This window comes from Oncorhynchus gorbuscha, linkage group LG05, assembly GCF_021184085.1.
Source record: "Oncorhynchus gorbuscha isolate QuinsamMale2020 ecotype Even-year linkage group LG05, OgorEven_v1.0, whole genome shotgun sequence".
NCBI lineage: Eukaryota > Metazoa > Chordata > Actinopteri > Salmoniformes > Salmonidae > Oncorhynchus > Oncorhynchus gorbuscha.
The window spans coordinates 90,589,328-90,605,740 of NC_060177.1; the positions used below are offsets into that span (position 1 = coordinate 90,589,328).

The 16,413-nt window shown below is 42.8% G+C and overlaps 1 protein-coding gene across 1 annotated transcript in view; it reads left to right on the forward strand.

The window, feature by feature from the left end:
* The window catches only part of LOC124036648 (anthrax toxin receptor 2-like), a 158,304-nt gene that overhangs the window by 22,394 nt on the left and 119,497 nt on the right, over positions 1–16,413 (forward strand). The window contains exons 7-9 of the mRNA XM_046351471.1: positions 2,616–2,676; positions 5,743–5,838; positions 9,408–9,477. Coding sequence (XP_046207427.1) covers positions 2,616–2,676; positions 5,743–5,838; positions 9,408–9,477 — 227 coding nt within the window. The remainder of the gene's footprint in view (positions 1–2,615; positions 2,677–5,742; positions 5,839–9,407; positions 9,478–16,413) is intronic.

Genomic DNA, 16,413 nt, shown 5'->3' on the forward strand with positions numbered 1-16,413 from the left:
TGGTTCCACAACATACTTACAGTAATCATATGGGGCGCTCAGTGGTTAAACGTTGGACTAGTAACCAGCTGGTAGCCTAAAACGTTGGACTAGTAACCAGCAAAAGAGTGTTGGACTAGGAACCAGCAGGTAGCCTAGTGGTTAGAGCGTTGGACTAATAACCAGCAGGGCCTAGTGGTTAGAACGTAGCCAGCTAGCCTAGCGTTGGACAGCCAGCAGGTAGCCTAGATTCACCATTAAGTTAGTTTGGTTCATACACAACATACTTACAGTAATCATATGGGGCGGCAGGGTAGCCTAGTGGTTAGAACGTTGGACTAGTAACCAGCAGGTAGCCTAGTGGTTAGAACGTTGGACTAGTAACCAGCAGGTAGCCTAGTGGTTAGAGCGTTGGACTAGTAACCAGCAGGTAGCCTAGTGGTTAGAACGTTGGACTAGTAACCAGCAGGTAGCCTAGTGGTTAGAACGTTGGACTAGTAACCAGCAGGTAACCTAGTGGTTAGAGTGTTGGACTAGGAACCAGCAGGTAGCCTAGTGGTTAGAGCGTTGGACTAGTAACCAGCAGGTAGCCTAGTGGTTAGAGTGTTGGACTAGTAACCAGCAGGTAGCCTAGTGGTTAGAACGTTGGACTAGTAACCAGCAGGTAGCCTAGTGGTTAGAGCGTTGGACTAGTAACCAGCAGGTAGCCTAGTGGTTAGAGTGTTGGACTAGTAACCAGCAGGTAGCCTAGTGGTTAGAGCGTTGGACTAGTAACCAGCACGTAGCCTAGTGGTTAGAACGTTGGACTAGTAACCAGCAGGTAGCCTAGTGGTTAGAGCATTGGACTAGTAACCAGCAGGTAGCCTAGTGGTTAGAGTGTTGGACTAGTAACCAGCAGGTAGCCTAGTGGTTAGAACGTTGGACTAGTAACCGGAAGGTTGCAAGCTCAAACCCCCGACCTGACAAGGTACAAATCTGTTGTTCTGCCCCTGAACAGGCTGTTAACCCACTGTTCCTAGGCCGTCATTTAAAATAACAATTTGTTCTTAACTGACTTGCCTGGTTAAATAAAGGTTTACATAAATATGATATGACCCTGATGACTGATGGGGCTCTACACATCTACACCTATATTTACTTAAAGGTACTATCTGGGATTCTGTACAATGGTTGTTTTTTTAATTCATGATGACTGACTGCCAGTCCGTTTATCTAGAGGACTGTGTGAATCTACCAGAGCTTTATATTTCCCCACATCCTTCTTCTGCATAACAAATTCAGGTGGCGGGGCTGCCATATTTCTGAAACACAAAATCACAGATTGTACCTTTTTTTTAAAGGTTCCAAATCAGACTGTCATATTTAATAACGCCCTGGTAACTGCTCTCTCCACTTCAGATTGAAGTTTCCGTGGCGACGTCCATGAGGGGTCCAAGTGCCATATATTTGCCGTTAATATGCTCCTTTTTTAAAAACCGATTGTGTACCGGTGGATTTGCATAGTTTGCCCTTTGTTGATTTATTGGCGTAGTAGGAGATAATGTGATGACAGTCGGCTCACATAGAAGGTCTTTTTATAGGATAACGCCTCAGGGTTTTAAATAGAACGGAGGAATGGGATGGTCTGGTATAATTTCCCCATAAAGGTTTTACATAGCTCCCTCATCTTTCTGTCGCCCCCACTCATCCCACATAGCTCCCTCATCTCTCTGTCTCCCCCACTCATCCCACATAGCTCCCTCATCTCTCTGTCTCCCCCACTCATCCCACATAGCTCCCTCATCTCTCTGTCGCCCCTACTCTTCCCACATAGCTCCCTCATCTCTCTGTCGCCCCCACTCATCCCACATAGCTCCCTCATCTCTCTGTCTCCCCCACTCATCCCACATAGCTCCCTCATCTCTCTGTCGCCCCCGTTGTCCCCCCACATAGCGCCCTCTCTCTCCCCCACTCATACCCCACACAGCTCTCTCTCTCTTGCCCCCGTTCTCCCCCCACATAGCTCCCTCTCTCTCCCCCACTCATACCCCACACAGCTCTCTCTCTCTTGCCCCTGTTCTCCCCCCACATAGCTCCCTCATCTCTCTCTCCCCCACTCATCCCCCACACAGCTCTCTCTGTCGCCCCCATTCTCCCCCACATAGCGCCCTCTCTCTCCTCCAATCATCCTCCACTCGTGTCCCACATAGCTCTCTCTTTCTCCTCCTCTCTCCTCCTTTACGTAGCTCTCTCTTTCTTCTCCTTTCTCTCCCACATAGTTTCCCCTCCCTTCTCCTCTCTCCCCGTCTAAAGCAGTCGGTTCAGCAGATCGAACAGGAGACATTTCTAAGGTGTTACAGTCTAATCTGTCCTCCACAAGTCGACACAGTCTGATAACAACTGTGATATATCTATTATGCATCTGAGTAATGCTGCCGTATCCAGTGTGCCTGTGTGTGTGTGTGTGTGTGTGTGTGTGTGTGTGTGTGTGTGTGTGTGTGTGTGTGTGTGTGTGTGTGTGTGTGTGTGTGTGTGTGTGTGTGTGTGTGTGTGTGTGTGTGTGTGTGTGTGTGTGTGTGTGTGTGTGTGTGTGTGTGTGTGTGTGTGTGTGTGTGTGTGTGTGTGACTAATGTTGTCATATCCATTCCGTTCTGCAGATATTAAAGCAGTCCTGTACAGAGATCCTGACAGTAGAGCCGTCCAGTGTCTGCGTTAACCGTGAGTGGTGGATTGTGGTTAGTGTGTGGTTGTGTGTATAGTTGTTGGTGTGTGTGTGGTTGAGTGTCTTTGTGTGTATAGCTGTTGGTGTGTGTGTGGTTGTGTGTCTTTGTGTGTATAGCTGTTGGTGTGTGTGTGGTTGTGTGTCTTTGTGTGTATAGCTGTTGGTGTGTGTGTGGTTGTGTGTCTTTGTGTGTATAGCTGTTGGTGTGTGTGTGGTTGTGTGTCTTTGTGTGTATAGCTGTTGGTGTGTGTGTGGTTGTGTGTCTTTGTCTGTATAGCTGTTGGTGTGTGTGTGGTTGTGTGTCTTTGTGTGTATAGCTATTGGTGTGTGTGTGGTTGTGTGTCTTTGTGTGTATAGTTGTTGTTGTATGTGTAAAGTTGTTGTTGTGTGTGTATAGTTGTTGTTGTGTGTGTATAGTTGTTGGTGGTGTGTGTGTATAGTTGTTGGTGTGTGTGTATAGTTGTTGGTGTGTGTGTATAGTTGTTGGTGTGTGTGTATAGTTGTTGGTGTGTGTGTGTATAGTTGTTGGTGTGTGTGTGTATAGCTGTTGGTGTGTGTGTGTATAGCTGGTGGTGTGTGTGTATAGCTGGTGGTGTGTGTATAGTTGTTGGTGTGTGTGTATAGCTGTTGGTGTGTGTGTGTGTGTGTGTGTGTGTGTGTGTGTGTGTGTGTGTGTGTGTGTGTGTGTGTGTGTGTGTGTGTGTGTGTGTGTGTGTGTGTGTGTGTGTGTGTGTGTGTGTGTGTATAGTTGCTGGTGTGTGTGTATATAGTTGTTGGTGTGTGTGTGTTGTTGGTGTGTATATAGTTGTTGGTGTGTGTGTATATAGTTGTTGGTGTGTGTGTATATAGTTGTTGGTGTGTGTGTATATAGTTGTTGGTGTGTGTGTGTATAGCTGTTGGTGTGTGTGTGTATAGCTGGTGGTGTGTGTGTATAGCTGGTGGTGCGTGTGTATAGTTGTTGGTGTGTGTGTATAGTTGTTGGTGTGTGTGTGTGTAGTTGTTGTGTGTGTGTGTGTGTGTGTGTGTGTGTGTGTGTGTGTGTGTGTGTGTGTGTGTGTGTGTGTGTTGTGTGTGTGTGTGTGTATAGTTGCTGTTGTGTGTGTAAACAGTTGTTGTTGGTGTGTATATAGTTGTTGGTGTGTGTGTGTTTAGTTGTTGGTGTGTATATAGTTGTTGGTGTGTGTGTATATAGTTGTTGGTGTGTGTGTGTTTAGTTGTTGGTGTGTGTGTATATAGTTGTTGGTGTGTGTGTATATAGTTGTTGGTGTGTGTGTATATAGTTGTTGGTGTGTGTGTATATAGTTGTTGGTGTGTATATAGTTGTTGGTGTGTGTGTATATAGTTGTTGGTGTGTGTGTATATAGTTGTTGGTGTGTGTGTATTGTTGTTGGTGTGTGTGTATTGTTGTTGGTGTGTATATAGTGTGTGTGTTTAGTTGTTGGTGTGTGTGTATAGTTGTTCCCACCAGGTTGGAAGGGATATTCTGTTTCTGTGTGTGTACAGATGTAGGATCTTAATTTGAGCCAGTTTGCTACAGCAGGATAATATTTTAATGTATTTTCCCTTTATTTAACTACTCAGTTAAGAACCAATTCTTATTTACAATGACAAAACCTCCCCTAACCCAGACGATGCTGGGCCAAACCCTCCCCTAACCCAGACGATGCTGGGCCAAACCCTCCCCTAACCCAGACGATGCTGGGCCAAACCCTCCCCTAACCCAGACGATTCTGGGACAAACCCTCCCCTAACCCAGACGATTCTGGGACAAACCCTCCCCTAACCCAGACGATTCTAAAACCCCCTAACCCAGACGAGGGACAAACCCCCCTAACCCACGATTCTGGGACAAACCCTCCCTGGGCCAACCCAACCCAGACGATAAACCCAGACGATTCTGGGACAAACCCTCCCCTAACCCAGACGATTCTGGGACAAACCCTCCCCTAACCCAGACGATGCTGGGACAAACCCTCCCCTAACCCAGACGATGCTGGGACAAACCCTCCCCTAACCCAGACGATGCTGGGACAAACCCTCCCCTAACCCAGACGATGCTGGGACAAACCTCCCCTAACCCAGACGGACAAACCCTCCCCTAACCCAGACGATTCTCGGACAAACCCTCCCCTAACCCAGACGATGCTGGGACAAACCCTCCCCTAACCCAAACGATGCTGGGACAAACCCTCCCCTAACCCAGACGATGCTGGGACAAACCCTCCCCTAACCCAGACGATGCTGGGACAAACCCTCTCCTAACCCAGACGATGCTGGGACAAACCCTCCCCTAACCCAGACGATGCTGGGCCAAACCCTCCCCTAACCCAGACGTTGCTGGGACAAACCCTCCCCTAACCCAGACGATGCTGGGACAAACCCTCCCGTAACCCAGACGATGCTGGGCCAAACCCTCCCCTAACCCAGACGATGCTGGGCCAAACCCTCCCCTAACCCAGACGATGCTGGGACAAACCCTCCCCTAACCCAAACGATGCTGGGACAAACCCTCCCGTAACCCAGACGATGCTGGGCCAAAACCTCCCCTAACCCAGACGATGCTGGGACAATTGTGCGCCGCACTATGGGACTCCCGATCATGGCCGCTCAAGGAACCCCTGTTATGTGGATTATCATTCATGGATATTTGTGTGTCTCTGTCTGTATGTGTGCGTGTGTGTGTGCATATCTCCTGCGTCTGTGTGTTCTCCTAGGGCCCCTCTGCTCACTATCTCCTGCGTCTGTGTGTTCTCCTAGGGCCCCTCTGCTCACTATCTCCTGCGTCTGTGTGTTCTCCTAGGGCCCCTCTGCTCACTATCTCCTGAGTCTGTGTGTTCTCCTAGGGCCCCTCTGCTCACTATCTCCTGCGTCTGTGTGTTCTCCTAGGGCCCCTCTGCTCACTATCTCCTGCGTCTGTGTGTTCTCCTAGGGCCCCTCTGCTCACTATCTCCTGCGTCTGTGTGTTCTCCTAGGGGCCCCTCTGCTCACTATCTCCTGCGTCTGTGTGTTCTCCTAGGGGCCCCTCTGCTCACTATCTCCTGTGTCTTGTTTACATAACACAGAGTCGTTTGACATCGTGCTGCGAGGGAATGGCTTCTCCGTGGGACGAGGCAACGACGGGGTTGTCTGTAGCTTCATAGTTGGCACGCAGACATACAGTAAGTACACACACACACACACACACACACACACACACACACACACACACACACACACACACACACACACACACACACACACACACAGACACACAGACACACAGACACACAGACACACAGACACACACACAGACACACAGAGAGAGACACACATATCTTACAGGAGCCATCTTAACATGTCAAGTGAAAGACCCAACAGAATATAGAAGTGTGAATGTTGTAAGGCCTATGTACCTTAGTAATTCAGTTTCTTATTTAAACATGTAGTCTGTTCTGTCAAGCAATATACAGAGGCAAGAAAAAATATGTCAACCGTTTGGAATTACCTGGATTTCTGCATAAATTTGTTATCAAATTTGTTCTGATCTTTATCATAACAATAGACAAACACAGTCTGCTTAATAAACTAATAACACACAAATTATTGTATTTTTCTTGTCTCTATTGAATACATCATTTAAACATTTCACAGTGTAGGTTGGAAAAGGTATGTGAACCCCTATAGGATAATGACTTCTCCAAAAGCTAATTGGATGGAGTCAGGAGTCAGCTCACCTGGAGTCCAATCAATGAGACGAGATTGGAGATAGTTAGCTAGAGCTGCCTTGCTCTATAAAAAAACATGAAGCATTGCCTGATGTGAACCATGCCTCGAACAAAAGAGATGTCAGAAGACCTAAGATGAAGAATTGTTGACTTGCATAAAGCTGGAAAGGGTTACAAAAGTATCTCTAAAAGGCTTAAGACAAATTGTCTATAAATGGAGCACTGTTGCTTCTCTCAGAGCACAGCGCAGAATGAGGTTCAATGAGGTTAAGAAGAATCCTAGAGTGTCAACTGAAGACTAACAGAAATCTCTGGAACATGCTAACATCTCTGCTGACGAGTCTATGATACGTAAAACACTGAACAAGATAGGTGTTAATGGGAGGACACCACAGAAGAAGCCACTGCTGTCCAAAAAAAAACATTTCTGCACATCTGAAGTTTGCGTAAGTGCACCTGGATGTTCCACAGCGCTACTGGCAAAATATTCTGTGGACAGATGAAACTACAGTTGAGTAGTTTGCAAGGAACACACAACACTATGTGTGGAGAAAAAAGGCACAGCACACCAACATCAAAACCTCATCCCAACTGTAAAGTATGGTGGAGGGAGCATCATGGTTTGGGACTGCTTTGCTGCCTCAGGGCCTGGACAGCTTGCTGTCATCGACAGAAAAAATGAATTCCCAAGTTTATCAAGACATTTTGCAGGAGAATATTAGACTTATCTGTCCGCCAATTAAAGCTCAACAGAAGTTGGGTGATGCAACAGGACAACGACCCAAAACACAGAAGTAAATCAACAACAGAATAGCTTTAATTGGCTCAGTCAGAGTCCTGACCTCAACCCGATTGAGATGCTGTGGCATGACCTCAAGAGAGCAGTTAACACCAGACAACCCAAGAATATTGCTGAACTGAACCAGTTTTGTAAAAAGGAATGGACCAAATTCCTCCTCACCGTTGTGCAGGTCTGATCCGCAACTACAGAAAACGTTTGGTTGAGGTTATTGCTGCCAATGGAGTCAACCAGTTATTAAATCCCACTCTACCCCTCTCCCCTTTCCCCCCTCTACCCCTTTCCCCCTTCTACCCCCTTCTACCCCTTTCCCCACTCTACCCCTCTACCCCTTTCCCCCTCTACCCCTTTCCCCCCTCTACCCCTTTCCCCCCTCTACCCCTTTCCCCCTCTACCCCTTTCCCCCCTTCTACCCCCTTCCCCCTTTCCCCCTCTACCCCTTTCCCCCTCTACCCCTTTCCCCCTCTACCCCTTTCCCCACTCTACCCCTTTCCCCCTCTACCCCTTTTCCCCCTCTACCCCTTTCCCCCTCTACACCTCTACCCCTTTCCCCCCTCTACCCCTTTCCCCCTCTACACCTCTACCCCTTTCCCCACTCTACCCCTTTCCCCATTTCCCCCCTCTACCCCTTTCCCCCTCTACCCCTTCCCCCCCTCTACCCCTTTCCCCCCTTTACCCCTTTCCCCCTTTACCCCTTTCCCCCTTCTACCCCCTTCCCCCTTCTACCCCTTCCCCCTTCTACCCCCTTCCCCACTCTACCCCTTTCCCCCTTCCCCCACTCTACCCCTTTCCCCACTCTACCCCTTTCCCCCTTCCCCCACTCTACCCCTTTCCCCACTCTAACCCTTTCCCCCTCTCTCCCACTCTGCCCCTTTCCCCACTCTAACCCTTTCCCCCTCTCTCCCACTCTGCCCCTTTCCCCCTTTCCCCCTCTACCCCTTTCCCCCTACCCCTTCCCCCTCTACTGCTTTCCCCCTCTACCCCTTTCCCCCTCTACCCCTTTCCCCCTTTCCCCCTCTACCCCTTTCCCCCTTTCCCCCTTTCCCCACTCTACCCCTTTCCCCACTCTACCCCTTTCCCCACTCTACCCCTTTCCCCCCTCTACCCCTTTCCCCACTCTACCCCTTTCCCCACTCTACCCCTTTCCCCCTCTACCCCTTTCCCCCACTCTACCCCTTTCCCCCTCTACCCCTTTCCCCCCTCTACCCCTTTCTCCCCACTCTACCCCTTTCCCCCTCTCCCCTCTCCCACTCTACCCCTTTCTCCCTCTCTCCCCTCTACCCCTTTCTCCCCTCTCCCACTCTCTCCCAGTCTCTCCCACTCTACCCCTTTCTCCCTCTCTCCCAGTCTCTCCCCTCTCTCCCCTCTCCCCCAGTCTCTCCCCTCTCCCAGTCTCTCCCCTCTCCCAGTCTCTCTCCCTCTCCCAGTCTCTCCCCTCTCCCCTCTCCCCCGTCCCCCACTCTCTCCCCTCTCTCCCCCAGTCTCTCTCCCACAGTCTCACCCCTCTCTCCCCCTCTCTCTCTCCCACAGTCTCACCCCTCTCTCCCCCTCTCTCTCCCTCTTTCCACCCCTCTCTCCTCCTCCTCCCCTCTCCACCACTCTCTCCCCCTCTCTCTCCCTCTTTCCACCACTCTCTCTCCCTCTTTCCACCACTCTCTTCCTTTCCACCCCTCTCTCCTCCTCTCTCTCCCTCTTCCACCACTCTCTCCCCCTCCTCTCCCTCTTTCCACCACTCTCTCTCCCTCTTTCCACCACTCTCTCTCCCTCTTTCCACCACTCTCTCTCCCTCTCTCCACCACTCTCTCCCACCGTACCCCTCTCTCCCCCTCTTTCTACCACTCTCTCTCCCTCTTTCCACCACTCTCTCCCACCCTCCCCCTCTCTCCCCCCTCTCTCTCCCTCTCTCTCCCTCTCTCTCCCACTCTCTCCCACTCTCTCCCTCTCTCCCCCACTCTTCCCCTCTCCTCTTTCCATCTTGTCCCATTTTTCCTCATGACAAATGTCTTGACTACACTACTGTATATTCTGCAAGTCAAGTGTGTGTGTGTGTGTGTGTGTGTGTGTGTGTGTGTGTGTGTGTGTGTGTGTGTGTGTGTGTGTGTGTGTGTGTGTGTGTGTGTGTGTGTGTGTGTGTGTGTGTGTGTGTGTGTGTGTGTGTGTGTGTGTGTGTGAGAGCCTGAGTGTGGTAGTGTGCAGGGAAGTCATTCTTGTCTTTATTTTCCAGATCAGAAGCCAAGTGTTGTGCGGAACGATTATCTCCTGTGTCCTGCACCAATGCTCTATGCAGTCGGACAGTAAGTAGCCAATGAGAAGGTGGTGTCATTAAGACGTGTGTGTGTGTGTGAACACATCCTCACTGACATTCCAAAACCGTACTGGTGTATCTATGTCGTTAAATCAAGCCAGCCCTCACATACTTTCCACAATTTGAAAGCACTTGAGACATGTATTTAACTTATGGTCTGACCAAAAAAACAGAAAGGCACTGCAGAGCTCAAGAACTGAAATTGAGTATGTAGAGATTATTCTTCCCTCACGGTTTTATTAATCCTCAAACACAACAACACCTTCTACTTATGTTCTCTCTTTGACTCCTATCTAAAATAGTATGATTGTATTGCAGGGAAATGTGGTCCAGAACATATCAAGATCAGAAACGTTCCATGAGATTTTTAAATGTACAGCAAGTTGATCTACTCACAATCCGACAGTAACATCATCTCATGTAATCCACTCAAATGTCCAAAACATCCAAAACTACTGCTGATAACATGTTTTTTTTTTTTACAATTGTCATTTGGTATTAAAGTTTTCAATGTAGAATTGACCCTATTTCTCCTTCAGTATAGAGCACACTGGGGCGGTAGGGTAGCCTAGTGGTTAGAGCGTTGGACTAGTAACCGGAAGGTTGCAAGTTCAAACCCCCGAGCTGACAAGGTACAAATCTGTCGTTCTGCCCCTGAACAGGCAGTTAACCCACTGTTCCTAGGACGTCATTGAAAATAAGAATTTGTTCTTAACTGACTTGCCTAGTTAAATAAAGGTAAAATTAAAAACTGGGTCAGGGCCTGTATTCACAGAGGCTTAGGGAAGGAGAGCTAAAGCTCTGATCAGTTTTGCCTGTTAGATCATGATGACTAGGAGAGAAGAACCTGATCCTAGATCAGTACTCATTCTGTGAGACTCTTTGTGAAAACATGCCCTGACGGAACCTGAACTCCTCCTGCTCCTGTAAACTGAAGAGTCTTGCTTAATTAACTCTTGGCATGGCCACGGTGACCCATTAAGTAGTTAGCTGTTAGGCCCGGTACAACGGGGCTGGGGCGGGCCAGGGTAGTGGGTAAACACATCTGTTCTGGGGCTTTTAAAGGGTTGTGTGACAGATGCAGCGATTCCCTTCTCCACGCTCTCTTCATTTAAATAATTCACCGTGCTACTGTGACAATCCCCTTTCCTGCCCATCCCTGCCCCCCCTGACCACCTGCATCATGGAATCATGCAACGTCTGAAAGTTCTGTCTCCGACTCCGTCCATCTGTCTGCCTCTCTGCTGACTCCGTCGCCGGTGATGCTGGGGGAGGTGGGGGGATTGGTTGGTTAGCATGGACGCTAGCAGAGGAAAAAAGCCTGTATAACGTTGAAGATGCATTATATTGGCCAAGAATATTGAGCTTTTTGTGGTGCTTTGTGTTCTCTGGTTTGGTCTATAACATGTGGTTTTGGTCTATAACATGTGGTTTGGTCTATAACATGTGGTTTGGTGGTTTGGTCTATAACATGTGGTTTAGTTTAAGGCATGTTGTCCTAAAAGGCGACTATTGTATGTGTGCCTGGTTGGTAGTTAGTAGGTACAGAGTTCAGATTTGGCCTATCGATATGGTCTATAGATATGGTCTATAGTATAGATATGGTCTATATTATAGATATGGTCTATAGATATGGTCTATAGTATAGATATGGCCTATATATATGGTCTATAGGTATGGTCTATAGATATGGTCTATAGATATGGTCTATAGTATAGATATGGTCTATAGATATGGTCTATAGTATAGATATGGTCTATAGGTATGGTCTATAGTATAGATATGGTCTATAGTATAGATATGGTCTATAGATATGGTCTATAGATATGGTCTATAGATATGGCCTATATTATAGATATGGTCTATAGATATGGTCTATAGATATGGTCTATAGATATGGTCTATAGTATAGATATGGTCTATAGTATAGATATGGTCTATAGATATGGTCTATAGATATGGTCTATAGATATGGTCTATAGATATGGTCTATAGTATATATATGGTCTATAGATATGGTCTATAGTATAGATATGGTCTATAGGTATGGTCTATAGTATAGATATGGTCTATAGATATGGTCTATAGATATGGTCTATAGATATGGCCTATATTATAGATATGGTCTATAGATATGGTCTATAGATATGGTCTATAGTATAGATATGGTCTATAGATATGGTCTATAGATATGGCCTATAGATATGGTCTATAGATATGGTCTATAGATATGGTCTATAGATATGGTCTATAGTATAGATATGGTCTATAGATATGGTCTATAGTATAGATATGGTCTATAGATATGGTCTATAGATATGGTCTATAGTATAGATATGGTCTATAGATATGGTCTATAGTATAGATATGGCCTATAGATATGGTCTATAGATATGGTCTATAGTATAGATATGGTCTATAGATATGGTCTATAGATATGGTTTATAGGTATGGTCTATAGATATGGTCTATAGTATAGATATGGTCTATAGTATAGATATGGTCTATAGTACAGATATGGTCTATAGATATGGTCTATAGATATGGTCTATAGATATGGTCTATAGATATGGTCTATAGATATGGTCTATAGTATAGATATGGTCTATAGTATAGATATGGTCTATAGATATGGTCTATAGATATGGTCTATAGATATGGTCTATAGATATGGTCTATAGATATGGCCTATATTATAGATATGGTCTATAGATATGGTCTATAGATATGGTCTATAGTATAGATATGGTCTATAGATATGGTCTATAGATATGGTCTATAGATATGGTCTATAGTATAGATATGGTCTATAGTATAGATATGGTCTATAGATATGGTCTATAGATATGGTCTATAGATATGGTCTATAGATATGGTCTATAGTATAGATATGGTCTATAGTATAGATATGGTCTATAGTATAGATATGGTCTATAGATATGGTCTATAGTATAGATATGGTCTATAGATATGGTCTATAGTATAGATATGGTCTATAGATATGGTCTATAGATATGGTCTATAGTATAGATATGGTCTATAGTATATGGTCTATAGTATAGATATGGTCTATAGTATAGATATGGTCTATATATATGGTCTATAGTATAGATATGGTCTATAGTATAGATATGGTCTATAGATATGGTCTATAGATATGGTCTATAGATATGGTCTATAGTATAGATATGGTCTAAAGATATGGTCTATAGTATAGATATGGTCTATAGATATGGTCTATAGATATGGTCTATAGTATAGATATGGTCTATAGATATGGTCTATAGTATAGATATGGTCTATAGATATGGTCTATAGTATATATATGGTCTATAGATATGGTCTATAGATATGGTCTATAGATATTATATGGTCTATAGTATATGGTCTATAGATATGGTCTATAGATATGGTCTATAGTATAGATATGGTCTATAGATATGGTCTATAGTATAGATATGGTCTATAGTATATGATCTATAGATATGGTCTATAGATATGGCCTATAGATATGGTCTATAGTATATATATGGTCTATAGTATATGGTCTATAGATATGGACTATAGATATGGCCTATAGATATGGTCTATAGATATGGTCTATAGTATATGGTCTATAGATATGGACTATAGATATGGCCTATAGATATGGTCTATATATATGGCCTATAGATATGGTCTATAGATATGGTCTATAGATATGGTCTATAGTATATATATGGTCTATAGTATATGGTCTATAGATATGGTCTATAGATATGGTCTATAGTATATGGTCTATAGTATATGGTCTATAGTATAGATATGGTCTATAGATATGGTCTATAGATATGGTCTATAGTATATGGTCTATAGTATATGGTCTATAGATATGGTCTATATATATGGTCTATAGTATATGGTCTATAGATATGGTCTATAGTATATATATGGTCTATAGATATGGTCTATCGATATGGTCTATAGTATAGATATGGTCTATAGATATGGTCTATAGTATAGATATGGTCTATAGATATGGTCTATAGTATAGATATGGTCTATAGATATGGTCTATAGTATAGATATGGTCTATAGATATGGTCTATAGATATGGTCTATAGTATAGATATGGTCTATAGTATATGGTCTATAGTATAGATATGGTCTATAGTATAGATATGGTCTATAGATATGGTCTATAGTATAGATATGGTCTATAGTATAGATATGGTCTATAGTATAGATATGGTCTATAGATATGGTCTATAGATATGGTCTATAGATATGGTCTATAGATATGGTCTATAGTATAGATATGGTCTAAAGATATGGTCTATAGTATAGATATGGTCTATAGATATGGTCTATAGATATGGTCTATAGTATAGATATGGTCTATAGATATGGTCTATAGTATAGATATGGTCTATAGATATGGTCTATAGTATATATATGGTCTATAGATATGGTCTATAGATATGGTCTATAGATATTATATGGTCTATAGTATATGGTCTATAGATATGGTCTATAGATATGGTCTATAGTATAGATATGGTCTATAGATATGGTCTATAGTATAGATATGGTCTATAGTATATGATCTATAGATATGGTCTATAGATATGGCCTATAGATATGGTCTATAGTATATATATGGTCTATAGTATATGGTCTATAGATATGGACTATAGATATGGCCTATAGATATGGTCTATAGATATGGTCTATAGTATATGGTCTATAGATATGGACTATAGATATGGCCTATAGATATGGTCTATATATATGGCCTATAGATATGGTCTATAGATATGGTCTATAGATATGGTCTATAGTATATATATGGTCTATAGTATATGGTCTATAGATATGGTCTATAGATATGGTCTATAGTATATGGTCTATAGTATATGGTCTATAGTATAGATATGGTCTATAGATATGGTCTATAGATATGGTCTATAGTATATGGTCTATAGTATATGGTCTATAGATATGGTCTATATATATGGTCTATAGTATATGGTCTATAGATATGGTCTATAGTATATATATGGTCTATAGATATGGTCTATCGATATGGTCTATAGTATAGATATGGTCTATAGATATGGTCTATAGTATAGATATGGTCTATAGATATGGTCTATAGTATAGATATGGTCTATAGATATGGTCTATAGTATAGATATGGTCTATAGATATGGTCTATAGTATAGATATGCTCTATAGATATGGTCTATAGATATGGTCTATAGTATAGATATGCTCTATAGATATGGTCTATAGATATGGCCTATAGATATGGTCTATAGTATAGATATGGTCTATAGATATGGTCTATAGTATAGATATGGTCTATATTATAGATATGGCCTATAGATATGGTCTATAGTATAGATATGGCCTATAGATATGGTCTATAGTTATGGCCTATAGATATGGTCTATAGTATAGATATGGCCTATAGATATGGCCTATAGATATGGTCTATAGTATAGATATGGCCTATAGATATGGTCTATAGATATGGCCTATAGATATGGTCTATAGTATAGATATGGCCTATAGATATGGCCTATAGATATGGCCTATAGATATGGTCTATAGATATGGCCTATATATATGGTCTATAGATATGGTCTATAGATATGGCCTATAGATATGGTCTATAGATATGGCCTATAGATATGGTCTATAGATATGGCCTATAGATATGGTCTATAGATATGGCCTATAGATATGGTCTATAGATATGGCCTATAGATATGGCCTATAGATATGGTCTATAGTATAGATATGGTCTATAGTATAGATATGGTCTATAGATATGGCCTATAGGTATGGTCTATAGTATAGATATGGTCTATAGATATGGTCTATAGATATGGCCTATAGATATGGTCTATAGATATGGTCTATAGATATGGCCTATAGATATGGCCTATAGATATGGCCTATAGTATAGATATGGCCTATAGATATGGCCTATAGATATGGTCTATAGATATGGCCTATAGTATAGATATGGCCTATAGATATGGCCTATAGATATGGCCTATAGATATGGCCTATAGATATGGCCTATAGATATGGTCTATAGATATGGCCTATATATATGGTCTATAGATATGGCCTATAGATATTTTCTATAGATATGGCCTATAGATATGGTCTATAGATATGGCCTATAGTATAGATATGGCCTATAGATATGGTCTATAGTATAGATATGGTCTATAGATATGGCCTATAGTATAGATATGGTCTATAGATATGGTCTATAGTATAGATATGGTCTATAGATATGGCCTATAGATATGGTCTATAGATATGGTCTAAATATATGGTCTATAGTATAGATATGGTCTATAGATATGGCCTATAGTATAGATATGGTCTATAGATATGGTCTATAGTATAGATATGGTCTATAGATATGGCCTATAGATATGGTCTATAGATATGGTCTATAGATATTATATGGTCTATAGATATGGTCTATAGATATGGTCTATAGTATAGATATGGTCTATAGATATGGTCTATAGATATGGCCTATAGATATGGTCTATAGATATGGTCTATAGATATTATATGGTCTATAGATATTATATGGTCTATAGATATGGTCATATAATAATATTATATGGTCACGTATAATAAGAGCAATAATAAAATAAATAGAGCAATAACAAACGTAGAACACAAATGTCCATTCAAGCATCATATACAATACACGTTCCGTATACAATACACGTTCCGTATACAATACACGTTCCGTATACAATACACGTTCCGTATACAATACACGTTCCATATACAATACACGTTCCATATACAATACACTTTAGAAATACAATACACGTTCCGTATACAATACACGTTCCGTATACAAAACACGTTCCGTATACAATACACTTTAGAAATACAATACATG